Genomic DNA, 21,839 nt, shown 5'->3' with positions numbered 1-21,839 from the left:
GGAGATAGTGACAGCAATGCCTGTTTGCAATCTAATCCAGATGTATGGTTGTGAAGCTCCAGAGAAAGAGCGTAGTGCAAAAGGTGGCTAAAAGATATTAACAGAGCGCACAGTAATGTGCTGTTTCCCCCACGTGCCTCTCAGCCATTTTAGATACTATCAGAGATAATGATGCCTGTCATCAACATATGTGGTCAAGATGTCTTCAAATGCAGTTTGACAGCTAAGAGGAGAGAGTTTTCTAAGGGAGCTGCCTGCCATACCCACTCACGCTCAGACTGCTGCTGGTGGAAAAATACACACTGGGGGTGGTAGAGAAGGTGAGTCGGAGGCCTTAGTTCCAATTTCTTCAAGTAAAGAAATAGTTAAATGGGTTAAAATAAGTAGTAACCACATCTGCAACTCATTTTTGAGGTGTCCATTAGAGTGGCCAAAGTCAAGTGAGCTGCAGTAAATACATTTCCATTTTTTCCACTCTTGCCAGTCCTGCAGTAGACGTTGTTTCTGCCTCTTCTTCAAATATGCCAAACACTTTGATCTTCCCCCCCAACAACGTTTCATCTTTCACTACACAGAAATTTTCACTGAAGATGGTGTGGCAGGTTGAACATGTCATTGGGTCATTTCTCCTGTGTATTTGGTTTGCGTGGCAACATTTTGGTAACTGGGGAGGGCCACAGGGGTGGCTTCTGTGAAAAGATGCTGGAAGCTTCCCCCATGTCTGACAGAGCCCATGCCAGCTGGCTCCAAGGTGGACCCACTGCTGGCCAAGGCCAAGCCCATCTGTGATGATGGTAGTGCCTCTTGGATAACATATTTAAGAAGGAGGGGAGACTGCTGCACAATGGCAGCTGGAAGGGAGGAGTGAGAAACAGCCCTGCAGACACCAAGGTCAGTGGAGACAGAGGGGAGGAGGTGCTCCAGATGCCAGAGCAGAGATCACGCCACATGGTGAAGCCCACGGCGAGGCAGGCTGTGCCCCCCAGCCCGTGGAGCCCACGAGGGAGCAGATCTCCACCTGCAGCCCAGGGAGGGCACCATGCCAGAGCAGGAGGGTGCCCAAAGGAGGCTGTGACCCCATGGGCAGCCCACGCTGGAGCAGGCTCCTTGAAGGACCTGTGGACCCATGGAGAAAGGAGCCCAGGCTGGAGCAGGTTTGCTGGCAGGGCTTATGGACCCCGCAGGAGACCCATGGTGGGGCAGTCTGTTCCTGAAGGACAGCACCCTGTGCAAGGGACCCACGCTGGAGCAGTTACCAAAGAACTGCAGCCCGTGGGAAGGACTTTCATGGAGGACTGTCTCCAGTGGGAGGGACCCTACGCTGGAGCAGGGGAAGAGCGTGAGGAGGCAGGAGCCACAGAGACAACATGTGATGAACTGACATCAGCCCCCATTCCCTGCCCCTTAGTGCCACCAGCAAGGAGGTGGTAGAGAATTCAGGAGTGAAGTCAAGCCCAGGAAGAAGGGAGGGGTGGGGGGAAGGTGCTTTAAGATTTGGTTTTATTTGTCATTGTCCTAGTCTGATTTTATTGGTAATAAATTAAACAAATTTCCCCAAGTTGAGTCTGTTTTACCTGTGACAGTAACTGCTGAGGGATCTCCCTGTCCTTATGTTGACCCAGGAGCTTTTTGTTGCATTTTCTTTCCCCCGTCCAGCTGAGGAGGGGAGTGATGGAGCAGCTTTGGTGGGCACCTGGTGTCCAGCCAGGGTCAATCCACCACAGGCACAATGAACAGTATCACTAGCTGGCTGGTTCCAGGATCTCTCTATTCATCCCTGTTGAGGTGCCCTCTGCAATGGTCTCACCTCTGTCTGGTAAGCTTGAGGCACCTCTCCTTCCACAGCCTCTCCATTTGGCTTTTGGTGGACAGGAACATTCTTCTTGTATTTCTTGAGCCTGCTGTCCCCAGGTACATGCTGGATTAGTGTGATGAAGCTTGGCACAACTATTTTAATTATGCATTGGAGTGCTACACTCCCTGAGATGACACAGAGCGCCACGACAGCAAAATAGAGAGGAAGCACACACAAGCGAGCAAGAGTGAGAGAGAAACTCCCCACACTGGCTGTTGTTCAGTCCCAGAGGAGAGCTAACTCAGTCTGTAATTGCTGTTCTGGATAGCTTCTGCCCTCAAAACAATTTTCTGCTGGTCTGTTGTTGCTTAGGCTGAATCAGTTTGATTTATAGAATGTCATTTTTTCTCCCCAGCCATAGACAAGAGAAAAATATTTGTTGAAAGGCTGTTGCTGCAAGATTTAGTTTTTGGCCATCTAGCATCAGCAACGCTTACTCACTTTTTATATTATTTTTCCCTTTCTGTTCCTTCCTTCCCCTATCTCACAGAAGAGAGTGGGGATAGACGAACACCGTGCTTTGATTAGTCTTTTTGTGTGCTCTATATCTGTGGTTCACACATGGTGGACCACAGGGCAGGAGATGACCCAAGTGTGCTGCTGATGGGACAATACACAAGAAGCATCTCAGCATCTTTTTGGTAAAACATACCAGACACTGCAAAGGAGTTTTACTTCCTTTCTGGTTTTTATTTTTTCCCCAAAGGTAACAAGAACTTGAGTTTTGTTTTGCTTTATTTTGGTTTGGAGTGCTTCCATATGCAGAACTACACACATGGAAGTTATATTGCATCTTTCAGAACCTCGTTCAGGTTTATTTTATAGCTCTCTTGGCTCCTTGTTGCAGAGTAGATGGTGGGCCAGAATGAAACCTCACTTGTAGAATTCAGCATCTCCTGAATATTGAGTCAGCAATTAACTTAAATGGTAATTTGTAGTCGTTTAAGATGGTTTGTTTTTGAGTACACACAAAAGCATGTGCTAAACAGGATAGACCAGTGATAGTTCTGATTCTGTTTTTTATACAAACCTAAGGCAAACATTCTTAGAAATAATCGTGACTCTTCCCTTGATAAAGGTTGCTGGGATCTGGCTAAATGTGAGAGAGGAATTATTGACAGCATGTGCTTGTTCTGTGTCCTTTTGAGGAGAGCGTGTTTCCCCTCTCTGGTTTATTTAACACCATTCTCATGGCTGGAAGATGGAACTGTCCTTAGGATGTCATTAAGGTCAATGAAGGAGAAGTTTTCAGTGTGGATATATCTTCACCCCACTTAGTATGAGAGTGGAAGCGAGTGGAGGTTTACTTACTTACTGTCTTGGCAAATACCTCAGTAATGCTCATTCCATGGGGAAGTGGGCTACTAGGATTTATGATTAGGTTGTCCCATCTGAGTAACAATGTCTGGGTTTTACAACCCAACTTGCCCCAGGATTAATTTTCAAAATGTTGCAATTGTAGTCTTATTAAAGCAAAAAATGCAAAATGGAAATATCTAGTTTATCTGCAAAATCATATTTCCAACCATTTCTATGCCAGAGTTTGAAATTTCAGATATTTTTTCCCCAAATCTCAGTACTTTGCAATGACATCATTCACTTACCAGGTCAGGTTAAATGACTCAAATAGTCGTGCCCTTTGAACCTAGTACTTTCTCTTAAGAAGTTTCCAAACCAACTTTCAGAAGTGGGAGTTAATCTTCCAGATCTTTAGTCTCCCAAACACTTTCATTTCTTTGGGTTTCTCATCTGCCTTTTATTGGCACTTCTCTGCTTTTTTGGTCGTCTTTAGCTACTGCCATTTCATTTTGCCATCTCTGATTTTAGTGTTGACTAGTTTAACTCTTTTAGCTCCAGCAAGGATGATGTGAAATCCTGTTTACTAATCTGAACAATGGATTTCTTGGGGGGGGGGGGGGGGGGTGTATAAAAATTAAATTTTTAAAAAAAATCAAAAGAGGATTTAGATGAAACAAATCTGTCTCCCTCTTGCTACAGAATGTAGTGAGTGAATTGTTGCCAGACAGGAAAGACTGGTGTTGATTAAAACCCAAGAAACCTCAGCCTAGTTAGCTGGCAAGGAGACAGTGGTGGCTGGCTGTTGTACTCCTGGTTTCTGTGGAATCAAAGAGATTTATGAGGAGCTGTATTTCACTGTGAATTCCACGTAGTAAGTGAAAATGTGGGAAACCAAAGGCAATCTGATTTTGCTAACAAATTCTGATGCCTGGCAAGTTCAGAAGTGCTTAATGATAGAGCTAACCTGGCGAGAAGGAACAGGAACATAGCTCCTAGGTATAGTCCATTATGGAAGGTCTTTATTTCAGGCTATTTTTCTTTCTTCCATATTTTCTTTTGTTTTGCTTATATATATCAGGGCCTTTGAAACTTTACATTGCCAGGCTAAATTATTCAACAGATTCCTTGCTTCAGGTCAGATTGCTTTGTGCTCGACGCTTTACAACTTGCCCGTTTGTTTTTCCTTAAATACAGTAGTCACATTTTTTTTTCCTTCCTAACAACTCAGGGGCTGGCTTTAAGTAATGCATATTTTCTAAACAATAATTTTAAGCGTTGTTGCAATGTTATGAAAAGGGTCTGTACTCTGCAGCAGCAGATCGCTGTTTCATCCCAAGTACCTGAATATAAACGGTAAATCTGAAACAGCACTATTCATATACGGCATTGCATTTCCCTTCTCATTCTTCCCTTCTTACAGTACCTGGGCATCTCAGGAGGCAGACAGCCCAACCCCTTGTTGTTGAATTAGATGAGGAGGAGCCTATGAGGAGTCAATATATCATCTGATCTTTCTTAGACTGAACTGCCTGCTTATTTTATTCCAATGGAAATACTTGGGAGGAGTGTGTGTGTGTATAATTCAATATATCACAATAACCTCTATCTAACCAAATATATGTGCAAAAACATGAGTTAAGCTACATTTACTTAAAACTGCTGTAAAAGAAGCAGAACAAAATGCACCAGACTGGCTGAAGGGTAGAAAGAGTTTTGTTTATGTAGCAAGTAACAAAAACCAAAGACTGATGTCTGTGGTAATTTAGCCAAGAGAGACAAATGAGCATTTTGGGCTTTTTTTAGTATTATTTGTTTAATTTTTCTGTTATCATCTCTTACTAAGCAGTTAAATGAGAGCAGAACAACACATTAAACTGAATTCTCAATTCTTCATATTTTGCTAAACTTTAGCTTTGTCTTTTCAAAGATTTTTACAAAAACCTCACAAAACTTCCCCCCTGAAAAAAAAAAAAAAAAAAAAAAAAGTCACAATTAATTTCTCCTTATTTCCTGGCAATGATTTACTACCACAGTGCTCAAGTGCAATCTCAAGTAACTTACACTTCATTGCTTTTACAAAAAATTCTGCAGTATTTACAAGTTATGAATAATACCATACATAATTAAAGCTTCATTATGCTTGACAAGTGAATGAATGAAGTGCATTTTGTGATGCATTACCCAGTCTTTGGTTGGGGGGTTTGGTTTGGGGGGGGGGGGGGTATGATTTCTCGCAGCTCTTTAAGCGTTTTGTTTCTCCCAGTTCTTCAGATATTCAACAATTTGGTACATTGTAAAATTCACAATAGAAATCCCAGCCTCCATTGCAAATTATTGCAATTCTATTGTGTTATATGATTTAATGTTACACCAGTTCTGTTCTCATAACAAACTTCAGTAGGAGGATGTGGAATCATTCTGTACCATTTTCTAAATGTGCCAGCAGGGAAGATGAGTTCTTTAAAAGTGGGGTGGAAGAAACTGGACCTTTGGTATGATGGGCTAAAGTTGCAACAAGACCCAAGCAGATAAATTAATCACCACACAATTAGCCTCAGGAGAAGCATATTCCTCAGAAATGTTTTCAGCACTTTAGAAAGCATCCAGTGCTGCGTTCCCCAGTACCAGGGATATGTGGGCATACTGTTGGCCACACAGTTTGTGGAATCTCTGTCCTTGGAGACAGAAAAAAACAAATGGACATGGCCCTGAGCCACCTGCTTTAAATGACTGCTCTGAGAAGGGGTGTTGGACTAAATGATTTCCAGAGGTTCCTGCCAACCTTGATGTTTCTGTGATTCTGTGGTTTGTACAGCTTAACAAAACACACCCTGTGTGAGTGTCTCTTTTTTTCTGCTCTGCTAAAGTTGCCTTACTGGTAGTGCATTTATCAGTGTCTATATTATTATGTCTATTATTGCTAGATTCTTTTTATAAGAGACAGTATCATATGAAGTCAACATATGCTCGCATTTGCTTTTATATAGTAAGTGTTCAGAAACGAGGGAAACAAACAAACTGGCAATTTGCTGTGTTTCAGTGCTGAATCTAGTTGGTTTTTTTTTGGGGGGGGGGGTTATAGGTTTCTGGGTTGTGTTTTTTTTTTTTACAATTGAAAACATGTAAATGATTCCGTTCATCAAATAGGTCTTTCCTTACTGCTTTACCAATAGGGAGATTTTTAATTCAGTGAGGTTTTGATCATATCTCCATCAATTTACAAACAGTATTTTATCAGATGGCTGCTATGCTGAAAGATGGTCTTTTTCTATGTAAGAATCCATACTCTGGGATGAATGGCCTGCGTGAACAATAACTTTTTTTCAAAAAGAAAAGGGTTTGCTGCTGTAGGGTTTGTTGTTGTTGTTGTTTCCTCTCTTAGTTTTCCACAGTTCTGAAAGCAGCTGATCATTCTACCTGTTTCTTACAGAAAGCTTGAGTCAACTGGCTGACTTAGATCCAGCAAACCATGGCTTTAAGGGGATTTCTGATTTGCTGTGGGAGTGTTATACTTTTTTTCTTTTACTTCTGTAGATGGAGTTTTCTGATTTTGTTTTTTTCCCTCGCGAAGCTTGAACGTAGAACATCCCTTTTATGCTTGCATATTTCCCATTCATCATTAACGTTAGACTCTCTGTCATTTCAGAGTGACATGTTGGATGTGAACCAGATCATTAAAGACCTGGCCTCCATGGTGCATGAGCAAGGAGACACAATAGGTAGGTACCACTTTTAAAGAATGGGCTTTATTACCCTCCTGCACCATTCCAATGTGGTTTTGTGTGGTCCCTCATGAGCAGCTGTTTGTTGATGATGTAATTGTTTTTCCTGTGTTTGGGGCATTTTGTACATCCAGTGATGTTTTGATTTGACAAGTTGATCTGTGCAATAAGGTTCTGATATTAAGGACACTGAGCTGGTGAATTTAGTATAAAATAGAATTCACAGGGAGATAATCCATTCCCTTTTCACTGTAAAAAGGAAGATGGAGGATATATAACATTAACTGGAAAGGAATTAAATTCTTCCTTTCTACCTGGAACTGTAATTAAAAAACAATATTAGTAGCAATTATTGTTATGATTATTGATGGTGGTGGAGAAAATTAAGCAGCTTGCTTCTCTTAAATTGCATGGTGCATATGATTAAATTTACCGTAGCCTAACACTGTGATGTGCTCACATGCATAGTCTTAAGCTTCTGGCCATTAGTTGACCTCCTCTTGCTCTCCAGCTACTGGTGGCTATAAACATGGTAGAGAAAACTTCATAAAAGAGATTGGAGTAGGCCCTAATGGAATTTTTAAGAGCAGCCCATCACTGACAGCCACCACTTTTTGTGAACAGAGAGATAAAACACAGTAAGTAGCTCCTTTTAAATTCCCTCTGACTCTTTGTCACTGCTGTCTTCTGAATGCAGCTAAGAACAATCAGACTTTATTCTGCATCTCATATTTTGTGTATGTATGAGAAAACTCTGCAGTGCTTCAGAAGCAACTGTCTACTTCCAAATATGAGAGCTAATGGTCCTAAAGCCATGTTGAGGGACCTAAACTCCAGAGAAGCAAGATTTGTGGAGGTATTTCTAGCCTGCAGCACTTAGCTGGAGTTCTTACTGGAGCTCCTGGGAGCTGGATCAAGTCCTAAGACAGCCATATGTAGATCATAAAAGAAGAAACTCTTCTCTGCTGTTTATTAATCACTCTGGATTTCTTTGCCAAGCTCATACCTTTGCAAGTTTCCATTAGCGTAAGATGCCTTCTTTCACACAGAAATGAGCTGGCTGCATCCCACTGAGAAACACCACTCAGGTTCACAGGTGCAGAAGAAAATCAAAGTGATACCTAAACCCAGCTTTTTACTATTTCTATTACTTTTTCTTTTTTAATATATTTTTCTTTAATGCATGCTTGTTTGGAAGCTTATTTTTGTACATGGGTAACTGTGGAGCCTGGTTCATCTCCTAAAAGCATATCAGATGCTAATGCCTCAAGGGACCTGACAACATACATCAGCTAGCTTCCAGATTTTTGAAACTCCTTTTCTTAAGGCAATATTTATTATTTTAAGATGTTGCCCATGCACAGAAGCAACCACAGTATTAACTTGCCTATGAGAAACAGACTAAGTAGGACCCTTTGTCTTTGAGCTAGCATAAGGGTTTTGTTGCTTTTATATCTGACATGTTCTTTCTTCTTCCCGTTTCACTGCAGCAGATTTTTAATAGTTTCTTTAGGAGTATCTTTTCAGCCTGGCAGCCACTCAAGGTGTCTTCCCAACCAATTGCTGAAAGGTGCCACTATTTATCTTTTGACATTCATATTAGAGAGAAGTAAGTGAGCTGAAGAATCAGGAGGCAAAGGGGCTTGAAATCCCACCATGAAAATTTAAAAGCAATGATGACAAGAGACAGTTCTCTTGGCACTTGTTTTATTTTTTTTAATGCATTCCCCTTACGTGCATGAAATGAAAGCTCTCTGTGTGCTTCTTTAGAAAACTCAGGGAAAATACATAATCAGGGAACGTGAGATGAGCCACTCTGCAAAATGCTCCCAGGGCTGTAGAGCAAACCACTGTCTGGTTCACCTGAACTGGGGAGGATTAATGGGAAGAGCTCATCTGGTCTGTGCACGGCACAGGCAGCGTAACCCATATTTATTATAAAAACCTAAAAGTAGTTCTGCTAGCATGTGAGCCAGCTCCTTAATGAACACATACATAACACTTCCTAGGGTAGAGAGCAATTTCTGTCATGCAAGGAGGAAACAGATGATGGGAAATGCAGACTCGGGGCAGCGTATCTGTTGTTTTTTTGTCTTCTGCAAATAAACTCCATGCCTGTGTTCCTAGCCATGGCATGTCTTTGATATGAATATTTAACTAAGCATTGCTATATCAGTGAGACCAAGCCTTCAAAGCCAAAACAAAACTGGCCTAGGTCATCTTTGAATCAACAGAACGAGCCTCTTCAACAGAGTCTTACAGAGGCTCTTGGCAAAAGCATCGCTATGCAGCTTCATCACACAGGGTGCTGGTGAGAGGAAGGGGTGTGAGGAGGACGCTAATAGGTGAAATCAATAGTTGGCTGTGGAATTGGTGCTGGCAACACAGTTTTGGCTTCTATAACCATAGGACCCTGTTAGCAGATCAGTATCTGCTTGGGAGTGATGGGATCCACCTTGCTAGGTAGAGCAAAACTATCTTCATCAATAGGATGGCTAACCTCCTAAGGAGGGCTTTAAACTAGGAATGATGGGGGACAGAGGTGGTGACCAGCAGTCCTGCAGAGGGAGCAGTGGACAAGGTTGATGAGTAACAGGCATGGCGTGGTGTGGCAGGAAGGGTTTACAAAGTCCATTATCAGCCTCTAGCACTTGCATGTCAGCAGGGAGGTGCCTACAAGACCCCACTGTGGACAAATACCCCAAACTGAACCAGGAACTGAACATGCTGGGGTCTGTCTCTGAAGTGCCTGTACATTAATGCACATGGTATGGGGAATAAACATGAAGAGTCTTTGATTTTGTTGGGATCATGGAGACATAGTGGGTTGGCTCCCATCATGAGCGTTGCATTGGAGGGATACAGGCTGCTCAGGCAGGACAGGATAGTGAGACAAGGAGGAAGAGTTGTCCTTTATGTAAGACAGCAGCTGAAGTGCATGGGGCTGTGCCTGGGGGTGGATGAGGAGCTGACGGAGAGTTTGTGCATTGGGATTAAAAGGAGGACAGGCAAAGCGGATGAGGCTCTCTACAGATGAATAGAACAGGCTCTTTGCAGGCTCTGATCATGGGAGGTTTCAACCACCCCAATATCTGTTGGAGGGACAATACAGCAGGGCATAAATAATCCAGAAAGTTCTGGAGTGCATTGATGACAACTTTGGGGATCTGATCTGTAAACAGCAAGATCTCCATGTGTCTAGAAGAGGGCCATCTCCACTGCTAACCTTTACTGTCATGATAGCAGAAGGGCTTTTCAGCCAAAACATCAGAGGCAAGGATTAAGGACTTGATATTGTGAGAAATACATTCTGTGAGGGTGATTGCTAAAGCGACAGTCACTCCTTTCCATACTCAGATGGCCACCTAATTGAACTATAAGTGTCTCAGCTGCTTGAAACATTTCCAGTGTTTCATACTGAAAATCACTATTTTGCATGCGCAAGCTCCTTCTTTCATTGGCCGTACTTGGATAAATAGACACAGTTCTATGAAATCAATTTTATAACTGGTGTTAGGAAAAAAAGAATCCTTCAACCCCCAGTTCCTCTGAGGAAAGTGTCAACAACACAGCTACCAGTCTTTGTATTGGTACCTGATGAAGGCAAGGTTGTTTGGGGGTTTTTTTGTCCACCTCTGTAGGCTTCTATTTAGTTGTTTAGCCTGCAGAAAAGGAGGCTCAGGGAGGACCTTGTTGCTCTCTACGAGTACCTGAAAGGAGGCTGTAGAGAGGTGGGGGCTGGTCTCTTCTCCCAGGTAAAAATAGATAGGAGGAAATAATTCAAGTTGTGCCAGGGGAGGTTTAGCTTGGATATTAGAAAAAAATTTTCACCGAAAGGGTGGTCAAGCATTGGAACAGGCTGCCCATGGAGGTGGTGGAATCACCATCCCTGGAAGTGTTCAAAAAATGTGAGATGTTATGCTTAGAGATATGATTTAGCGATGGACTTGGCAATCCCAGGTTCATGATTGGACTTGATCTAAAAGGTCTTTTTCCAAATTAAAAGATTCTATGATTCTGTGATTTGTCTTGTAACAGAGAATAAAGATGACCTGAACAATATAGTTATTTATATTATCATTATTATTAATATTAATACCTATATTAATATTAATATCATCATCATTATTGGGTTTCTTCCCCTGATGCAAAAAAAAAAAAAAAATGCTGTTCTTGTTTTGTTCTAGAAGACCTGTTTTCCCATCCTACCTTTCTATGTAACCTTAGTAGTTATGCCAAAATAACATACAAGGTCTACATCCCTTATGTGTACTTCTATAATTAAACTTTCACCACTTATATCACTCTTTGAAGCTCCATCACATTTCTCAAAGCCACAAGGTAAGACCCATGTGGTTCTGAAAACATGTTACACTTTTAAGAGAATCACATTTCTTCCTCTTTTGGACAGTTCTGGAACCAGTTTTCTGCCAGCGTATCTGTAACCTGCCCAGCTCTCTAAAATGGGAAGAGATCCTAAGATCACACACTGGTCATCTAAGATTACAGCAGCAGAGACACAGGAACTAATTTATGAGTCCTCTACCTCTTTGCCCACATCAAATGTACACAGATCTATCTTCACACAGCAAATCCCGCTGGCTGAAATAAGACCTTACTGCATCAAGCAAAAGACTTCCTCAGAAGTCTTTTTCTACTGTTACTTAACCTTTCACTTTGCTCTTGAAGTTTGGGCATTTTATATTTGAAAATAATATGGTGGTGAAATGTCTTAACGTGATCTGAGGTGGGTGCTCCTTCACTTCACGAGCATCACTAACTGGTGTTTGTGAGACCTGGCAAGTATGAACATGGCAGCTGGTGCCTTCCTTCAGTCTCCGAGGAACGTCCTGATGGGGTCAATATATTCAGTCCTTGAGCCGTGCTGATATTGACTGATATACCACATTGTCACTTATTGCATAATAACAACAACAACGATAATAATGATGATGATGATAATAATAATAATAACAACAATAATAATAATCTTCCTTCAAAGTAAAATGTATTTCCATCAATGCAAATGAATTTCTTATTTTGGAAGCTTTTTGATGTGGGGTATTATTTGGTTTAGTTTTCAGTTCTGGTTTGTTTGTTTGTTTTTCTTTCCTGAGAAATCAGGTCAGCTTTGTTGCCTGTTTTATCGTTATTGCCTTTCTGACCTGAAGGCTGCTTTAACACACAGACACTGTCAAGAGGGCCTCTCAGCACCCTTCCACACATGTCTCCTCCAGTCTGACTGCCTGAATGACACAACCCAGAGTCTGTTGTCAGATGCACTAATGCACGCCGAGCTGGAAAACCATTCAACTGGATTCTTAACTAAACCCTCCTGAGTTATGTGTCTCGGTTGGGACATCTGCAGAAAATTAACAGATCTTGAGAATAGTCCCTGAATACCTGAATGTACAGCTTTAATATCTATGTTCGATTGAATGTGGTCTGCAAAGTGTCTCATTTGGTTAAATTTCCTAAGTGATCTCAGAGGAGGCTATTATGTGAACGGTACATTTATGTTCTTATTGGTTCCTGATGAATTGGAAAATCTTCTCTTGGCTCTCTTGCTATCAGCCACTTGTTGAGACACGGAGGTACATGTCAGTACAGAGGACAGCCCATGCAGGAACTGTACACTGGGGTATTTCTGAATCAGTGATAATCTATTCCACTTCCCATTCGCTTCCCAAGAAACCTCCAATGTCTTTGTTCATCTTAGGTATATACCCTGTTATCAGTTTGTTGTTCTGTTATCTAAGTAAGTCTAACAAAGCTTTATTGTAAACCACCCCAGCTGCTTAAACTGCATAGTATTCACAGAATCACAGACTGGTCAGGGTTGGAAGGTGCCTCTGGACACCATCCAGCCCAACGCCCTGCTAAAGCAGTTCTCCTAGAGCAGGCTGCACAGAACTGCATCCAGGTGGGTTTTGAATGTCTCCAGAGAGGGAGACTCCACAGCCTCTCTGGGCAGCCTGTCCCAGTGCTTGGTCACCCTCAAAGTAAAGAGGTTTTTCCTCATATTCAGATGGAACTTCCCATGTTGTAGTTTGTGCCCATTGCCCCTTGTCCTGTCACTGGGCACAACTGAAAAGAGCCTGGCCCCATCCTCCTGACACTCACGCTTAAGATACTTGTAGACATTGATAAGATCCCTCTCAGCCTTCTCCAGGCTACACAGGCCCAGCTCTCTCAGCCTTCCCTCATCAGGGAGATGCTCCAGTCCCCTCATCATCTTCACAGCCTCCGCTGGACACGTGTCCCGTCCCCCCCCCCCCCCCCTCCCCCAGTAGTTCCCTGTCTTTCTTGAACTGGGGAGCCCAGCACTGGACACAGCACTCTGGATGCGGCCCCACTAGGGCCCCACAAGGCCACACTGCTGGCCCATGGGCAACTTGCTGGCCACCAGCACTCCCAGGTCCTTTGCCACAGAGCTGCCTTTGAGCAGGTCAGCCCCAGCCTGTACTGGTGTGTGGGGTTGTCCCTCCCCAGGTGCAGAACCTCACATTTACATTTACATTATGGTGCAGAGCCATACAATTACTACCCTCAGTTGCCTTGTAGACAACAATTTTAAGGTCACGGTTTAGTATACTACTGGCATTGCTCTTCCTGTTTCTCTGGACTGCAGCAGTGGTGGCCTTCACTATGGTTTTTAACATGCCCTTGGCTCTGGACAGTGCTGAAGAGCCTGTAAAGGGCTTGATGTCATGTTGAGCACCAGCTGATGACCACTTCTACAACTGAGTTGTTTGAGTCAGGTGTGGGCTACCATGATCTCTGACCAGCTAATTTTACTTGAGATAGTAAGTAACACAAAGGATGAATGAGGTTTTAAGGTTCTTTCCTGTTTCTGCTGTCTGTGAGTGTGGATTTTGTGTCTTCCCTGGTTGTGTGGGCTTTTACAGTTAGCTCTAGTGCTGACAGTGCTGGTAAGACAGCACATGCTGGTTTATAAGGAAGAGAATAATGGTTGACTCCATACTTGCAAATTTACTAACTCCTAAAGATTTGTCTGCTGTTCTGCATTTGACCCTCATAATGTGATTGGGCTGGTATAGTTGCAGTTAATGAGCCAGCTAATTTTGTACAAGAAACAAGGCTTTTCCTTCTATGAGGTTTATTGCCACCAGTAGGATACTTCTCACACCTATTTATCTGAAGTCATTCTGGGGAAGCTGGAGCTGCCATGCTCTCATTTTCTAGTAATGCTGCAATTGAGCAGTAAATGTCATAAAGGCAGAAGCTGCCCAGGTGGTGGGTTTGTTTCTGCTGGGAGGTGTTATACTCTGCTACAGACAGACTGTGTTCGGGAGGCGATGGCTGCAGTGGGTTAAGTAAATCAAACGAGCCATGTAAAGCAAAAGGGGTCAAGCAAGTTGTAAATATCAGTGACTTGACTTTGTAGGTAAAATATACGATCTTTCCAACACAACGAGCAGAAATAAAGTATATTTATTTCTATGAATCAACACCCCCATCATCCTCATTCATTCTTGTGACAAACTCAGAAGTGACACTTCTTTTATCAGTTGTCTGAGCTGTAGGACTCGATAGTTTGTGCACTGAGCTGCGTGATGGCAGGTCAGTGTGTTGTAATTGTAGGTAAAAGTGGACTTCTGAAAAATGAAATGCAAATGCATTTATTTATTTCATGTAAATAAGTAAAAGTATTTATCAAAATTGTGTCAACTCATGAGCTCAATTTGGAAAAAACAAATATAATTAATTTTTTCCTTTCTTTTTTTGTCATTTCAAAGGAACATACTTTATTGCAGTTTGATGTAGTATTGTCTTTGAATTGGATACAGAATTAATAGAAGAAAAACATGCTGAGTTTACATCACAAGGAAAAAGAGTGCTAGAGACTGGAATTTCCCAATCAAAGCTAGATTAAGTGCTGTTTTCCTCTTTAAATTACTTTCAGGGATTATTTTTTAAGAAAAAAAAAACCAAAAAACCTGACATGCCCATAAATTTCTGCACAAAACCGGTCTTGTTGAAATACTTTATTTTCATGAGAAAAAGAAGGAAATGGAAAAAATAAAAGTTAATCAGGTCTCTTGCCATGATATAATACCCTCCCTCGTGCAGATTTTATGGGATTAAAATGAGGGCCTTGGATTACCTAGAGCCATACGGGAGCATCATAAGGGACCTGTAGATACCTCGGACAGGCAGCTGAAAGCCCTACAGCAGGCCATGAAGGCAGAGACCATGCCATGAACCCTCAGGGAACTCTTCATGTGCTGACCTGCCCTGTGGTAAATATCAGCCATTCGAGACCACTTGTCCCTGTAAGAACGAACGCTAAATGGCTTTGCATCTGCTGAAGTGGTCATATTTCTGCATGCTACCATCTAGCACAGAGCAGATTGTGTGAGGTACCGTATGCTCTGGTAGGATGTGCTATTTTCCAATAGATGTACATAGGATAGTGTTTGAATTTAAAATCCCTGGAAGATGTATCCTGGCAGGCATGGCAAACCTCTGGCAAAGCAATACCATTTTTCAGTGCATGCATATGTAGCAGATACTTGACATTTCCAAGATGCATTTCAAGGACGATATAAATCACTCAGGAGCTAAAGTGTTCTAAATTTATGCTGGTGTTCGGCCACTGCCTTATAGCTGCTTTTATTCATATAGACTAGAGCTTTGGGCTGATGGCCGAAGAAAACCAGCAGGAAGAGCTGGTTATGACATTTTAGGTAGTTTAAATAGTCTTTCCAGGCCTGCCTGGAAAATGAGGGTGAGTGGCTGTTCAGTGCTTCAGTCCTTACCTCTGAGGATCGTGGTGTCTTACTGTGTGGAAGAATTAGAGCCCTGCTAAAATCAAATAGGTTCTATCTGCCTTTTGTTGGAAGTAAAAACCACAGCTCCTGATGACTCATGGAGCTGCAAATTGTATTTCATTGCACCAGTCTAAGCCAGTGTGACCCATTTAGCCTTAATTTAGCATATGGGCAAGATTATTTTATAAATCCTCTCATGTGCAGAATTTCTACTTGGCGTTTACATTGCAAATGACTAACCCTAAACAATTTTAAACTTTACTCCAGAAGAGCTGCCATAGCTTTCCTTCCCTTTAACATCCATAGTTGTGCCTGTAGAAAGCTGGAGAGTCTTTTGTTCATGGGATGACACTCACTTAAAACTCTCCATGTACGTGGCAGTTAGAATGGACAACATTCATTTTCATGCTGAAAGCAATTTCATTCCAAACTTGGCTTTTAATTAGGAAAGTAACCTATATACATTACCAAAATGCTCTTTATAATTATTAATATTATTATTATAATTATTATTATTGTGCTTCTCAATATGTTATATTGATTATTTTTAGCCAGAAGTTGTAATGATAAAATACGGTTAAGCTAAAAGTGCTAAAAACAAAAGCATACTGTGAAACCTGAAGGGGCCCATGTTGGTTATTGCCAAGTGGGAGTATTTTAAACATTCTCATTCACAAGCTCACTTTCTTGTCTTTCAAGCAATTTTACTGAAAATGCTGCCTTGTAAAACCAGTCCATTGTTGCCATTATAAAGACTCAGGTGATATGTGTGATTTCTTCATATGTTGGGACAAAAAATCCACTCCAGCCACTGTCACTCCAGTAATTTCACATGTGACTCCAGCTGGTCAACAAGCAGGGCTTGATCTCAGAAGACACGTAAATAGATAGGGTTGAAAGACACTTCTGGGGGTCATTGTGATTGCTGTCTCTGTGACAGGTGTGTCATAAAATCATATCAAATTGCATCTAAAAACTGGTTAGCTCTGTCTCCTCCACTACTCCTGTTGAAAGGATGTGTTTTAGCTGGAAAATCAGAAATCTTTTCCTAATTCCTTGGTGCATTTGTTTGCAACTGCCATCTGCTTTAGTGCACTCCTGTCCCTCCGTTTAATAAACCGGCAATCACATCGCCTTAAGGTTTTTGTTTCTTTTCAAGCTGTACCAGAAATTTGTCATCATAGGATGAGGACAGAAAATTGTTGTGGGATTCGGGCTCGCTGGAAAATCCCAGACTCAGGGCTGGGTTATCTCACCTGTTTGAGAACAGAGTCACTGTCCCTTGATACCAAAGCCAAAGAGAAAGAAGCAGGTTTTTTTTCAGTCTACTGAGGATTGTACTGCCCCTCTGGAAATACTTGCCTCTCCAACCCCAAGCAAGGTATCTTGGCAAGAAGCCTGAAAGTGAGCAAGGTGAAGCTGTGAACCATCACTAGTGTTCAGCAAAAGTGCACTAAAATAGCTTTGAGTGGCACATTCATCATTGACTGATTAACAACATTGACCTTCCTTGTGATTTGACCCAAATTCTCTTTCCTTCCCTTGCTTTATGGTGTTAATCACCAGAAATAACTAGTTAAATTGTTTTACATGTTTATGTCTCATTTTTATAGAGTTTTAGAGCTGTTTTGATGGGGTTTTGTTTGGTTTAGTTTTTCCCCAGTGTCTCAGGATTACAAGTTGCTTTAGATTTTATATATATAGTTTTATTTATTTATTTTAATTAGAAGGTTTGCTTATCTCAAGGCTGGTGTTTCCCCATTAGGAGAACAAGGGAGCAGAAACAGTGCCACCAGGGTCCAACCTCCTCCTGTAACATCACAACAATTCATATAGGACATGTAGCACACATCCATCCTACTTGTGAAGGCCTGTGCTGGGAAAAATGTAGATGATGTTTGCAAGACACAGTGGATAACATATGATTAGCCCATTCCATGCAGCGCTATGGGGGCATTCACAGTGTTTAATTTTATCTAAGGAAAGCAAATCTCCTTAGGCCCCCCCGCAGGCAGCTAAAAGTGCTAGGTGTCTCTGGAGGGCCATTTAAGGAAGCTAAATTAAGCTCCTGTGATTTCCCTGTACCCCTGTACAGACAGATTACTCTTGGTTTTGTAGGATATCTGTCATAGATTTCCCCTCTGTTGCTCTTCTGTGCCTAACTGATTAATTTTCTGAGGACATTCAACATTCAAGAGGCATTGAGCAGTGAAGGGTGTTTGCAGTAAGATCCTGGGAAACATCAGATACATGAGCAAGTTCTGTTAGTTTGATTAGGCAGTTGTCAATGTGTTCAGCACATTACCCTCACCCCTTCCAGATTTCTCAAATCCCCATATCCCTTCCAAATCCCATCACCAAGTAGCTTAAAACGTGGAGGTGCCTTCCTACTTAAAGTTGTATTTCATAACCTAAACCACAGTCAACCTTTGTACTTCTAAAATTAACAGGTGTCCCAGAAGGGTATATTCTTAGGTTTTAGCCATTTTTTTTCACCTGATTTTTTATTCTTCTCCCCATCCGAACATGTGTCACAGCTTAGCTATAGGAAAGTTATGGCATGTTGAAACTCTGCGTGGTCAGGATCTCGTTTTCAGTTGATGCCAACTGGTGGTGTTCCAGTGGCTATTTCTTATGCACTTCCACAGAATGTTTACAAATTTTTTTAGGCAAAATCAACCTGGTAAACTATGCATTATGTAGTCAAGCTTAACCATAACTTTTCAACAACTATGCAACGAAGAATTTGTCACTTCGAGTGAGTGACAAGTTATCCTGGCTGATGTATCCTGTCTGTGTTAATGCCATATTAACTCTTTTGGTTTCTCTGCCCTGTGCCCTGTTGTTTCCATATGCAGAAAGGCTCGTATACACAGTACTGGAAATTAGAAAGCTGGCAATTATGCAGCACTGTCTTAACCTGCAAACACAAAAAGAAAACACTCCCCTGTCCTACACAGCCAATCCAGCCCATAGATCTACCACCTTTCAGCTATTTCTCAATTCTAACCAGAAAATGTCAAACGTCCCTCTACCGCTACTCTTATAAAATATGTAGAATGACCAATTATTGATTTGTGGCTCAGCCTCAATGTCTGGCTGGAAAGGTGTCAGGGCCAGCTCTGGAGTTTGGACAGCTACTCTTTTTAAACAGACATGTGACAGCAATTGACAGTGACAGCACTTGTGGAGATGTGGTAGTAGGTTTCTCCTTGTAAACTCACCTAGGGACCTCATTATTATCAAGTGACAGGTTGAAATCTGTCTACCATGTTTCACTCACAAGAAACACCTTGTTTCTCAGGCACTCCTGTTTGAGGTGGACCCTGGGTAGACCAAGTCACGTGGCAAAAATGCTGCTTAGTGAAGTGTACTCTTGTGCCATGTTTCTGTTCATCATTTTTGGTAGTTCAGCACCACATTTTTCTACTGGTATCAAGAAGAAAAAAATCTTACACTTTCCCAGGAATGCCTTCAGCTCCAGGCAATGCTGGAAGTAAACTCTTCAAGGCTGTCATGCTGATGTGTGCATGTATGCGGTTGGAACTCTTCTAAGGCTCTGTAGAAGAAAATTTAATATTTCTTTATAGACAGAGGTTGAGTTCCTTAGAAACCTTTTGATCTGTCTCTTCCTGCTGAGTCGTGAATGCAAGGAAAGCAATTGGGCAGAAGTCATCAATGCCAACCGAGGTCCATGGTGTTATGTCTTAATAAAAATGGTTTGAGAATCATTGGATATAGACAGTAAAATTATGCTATATCAATCTATAAAAGTGCCAGCCAGGTAGGTTTTTCTTATGTAGTCCGGCATACATAATCTAAAATAAAACGAATGTAAGACCATGTCTCCCAGGTGTAATATAAGTATTTTAAGAGGTTCCCAAATGTTAAGCTCAAGTTTGTTTATTGCATGGTTCTATTGATTTGTGGTTTCTTTGCTCTTTTCCTTTGTTTTGAAGTGGCGGTATCAGAAATGCAAAATTGCATTAACAGATATGCAACACTTCACTGAAAAATGGCAAAACCTGAACACAACCACTTTCCACAGTTTATCTCTAAACCCTCATTTCTCTACCCATCATGAAAGTGGCTAGAATAATTAATGTTTTTTTCCTTCAAAAACAAAAGGATACGTTACTTAAAACTTTTGTAGTGTGTCTTAATCTAACTCCTAATACCATCAGTTGAAAAATTTGCATTAATTTTATCAAGGATTACAGAAACCCCTGGAACCTTATTCTCAGATTTCTTGCTGTGGTTGAGTTCCTCCTGACCATTTTCATATAATCCATGGTGTATCTACTCAAAAACACACAGAAGCAGACGAAGTGCATACACCCTTCTGTTGTGGCCAGAAATTATTGACTGCATATCTCTTAGGGGACAAGCTGGTCAAGATTTCTAAGATTTCTGCTAGAAATAGAAATCCCTATTTGCAGGTTTTATACCATAGGTGCCGTGCTTTCTAAGCACAGCCCTGGAGTCAAATTTAATACTTGTCTTGGATGAAGTGGAGGGGTGGGGGGTGGGCTGCCAGCTGCAATGTGTAGCTGATTACCTTTCTTTTCTAGCCACATTTTAATTCCTCATGGTTCCTTCAGCTTCCCCCAACATCAGAGCTAGCAATCTCAGCTGAGATACTTTTCCCTTAATTTGAGGTACCAGCAATGTCTATCAATCTGTCAGAGCCAGCTGTACAGACCTCCCTTGAAGCTTGGAAATGTGACCCAGAAGTTTAGGTTGTTATTCATCTAATCTGATTGGCAGCAGGCAACAGTATAGTGGGATGAACTGTACAATACGGACTTGCTCTCTGTTGACTGTGATAGTGTCCTTGGTGACTTGCTCCAGTACAGACACCTGGGGGTGGTCAATAACCCACATGTGCTCAGATGAACCTTATCCCTGAGCTCTAATAATGAGATCGTTTCAGATACAGTCTGCCATGTCCCATCTGTAGTTTAACTCTAATCTAGTGAATTTGCCAGTCTTGAGCTGTTTTCCTTTGAATTCCTATCAGTCTTCCCATTGGAGTCTTCCCACTGGCTTCACTGGGAATGGGATGAGCTGCTAAATTCCATCCAATCTGGGGACACACAGAGACCTGTCAACCATACTGCCTCTGACTGATGGATTAGTTGTTCATCAAAATGGGTGGTGTTCCTATTTCCCTGTAGTACTACAGCTTCTGAAAAAGAGGATGCTCATCTCTTTATTCCCACGAGTAAGTTGCTGTTGGTATAAACTCTTTGTTTTACATTTTTACCCTGTAATTATCTTCTATTATCTTAATTTGCAGATAGTATTGAAGCCAACATTGAGACTGCATCTTCTAATGTAGAATCAGCCAATGAGCAGTTGGCAAAAGCCAGTCAGCACCAAGTAAGTGGGTCTAAAAAACCCTACAGATACATTGAGTAATAGTATTTAAAGACAACACTTGGCAGCTGTGTTGGATTTGTGCTACCTGGAAAGATGATAAAGCATACTCTAAGAGCTAAACTTTTTTCTTATATATATATAGATATATAGATATATGATTAAATTACTGTAGCATTGACAGTTTGCATTAGAGTAGTCATTAAGAGATCTGCATATTAAAAAGACATTTCCCAGTAGGAGACTCAACAGTTAGCTACTGTTGTTCTTGGAAAGACATCATGAAAAGTGCATCATTTAAGTGTATATGTGCTTCTTATTGGAGTATTTCCCTATAATCAGGCAACAGTGCTTTTCAAAAGCAACTGAGTTGTCAAAAGACATGATGTGGTTGGTGAATAATGGCTATGGGAATGGTGCTCAGCACTTTTTAAAGACAATTTGAGGGTAGAGGTTTTGGTGTTGAGTATTGGGTTGTTTTCTTTTTTTTCTTTGTCTACGTTGGAGCAAGAATAAAACACACACACACACACATATTAATCTTTGTGAAAATAGCTTGACCAGAGAGAACTTTTCAATGGTTAAAATCAGTGCTTTCTAGGGATGAAGGGGCAGGGGAGGGAGAAGTGAACAAAGAAAAAAATTGTTATTGCTTGCACTGGATTGACAGAAGAAAAGCTGTTAGTTTCCTTTTTATCTCAGTTGTGAATTGGTTTGTTGAAGTCTGAAGTGAGTTTCATGTATCTGGAGCCTTGTGACAAACTGTAGCTGAGTTCTGTGTGAATAGAC

At 41.5% G+C, this 21,839-nt stretch overlaps 1 protein-coding gene across 7 annotated transcripts in view; it reads left to right on the top strand.

Annotated features, from left to right (window-relative positions):
* TSNARE1 (t-SNARE domain containing 1) overlaps positions 1 to 21,839 on the top strand; it is a 506,791-nt gene that overhangs the window by 304,420 nt on the left and 180,532 nt on the right. For 6 of the 7 annotated variants that reach the window (XM_040587253.1, XM_040587249.1, XM_040587251.1 and 3 more), the window contains 2 exons: positions 6,801 to 6,873; positions 20,971 to 21,053. In XM_040587253.1, coding sequence (XP_040443187.1) covers positions 6,801 to 6,873; positions 20,971 to 21,053 — 156 coding nt within the window. The remainder of the gene's footprint in view (positions 1 to 6,800; positions 6,874 to 20,970; positions 21,054 to 21,839) is intronic. The other variant, XM_040587255.1, reaches the window with a different exon arrangement.

This window comes from Falco naumanni, chromosome 3, assembly GCF_017639655.2.
Source record: "Falco naumanni isolate bFalNau1 chromosome 3, bFalNau1.pat, whole genome shotgun sequence".
In the NCBI taxonomy this organism is placed as follows: Eukaryota; Metazoa; Chordata; class Aves; order Falconiformes; family Falconidae; genus Falco; species Falco naumanni.
The sequence above is the reverse complement of the archived record's forward strand: the minus strand, read 5'-3'. Positions and strand labels throughout refer to the sequence as shown.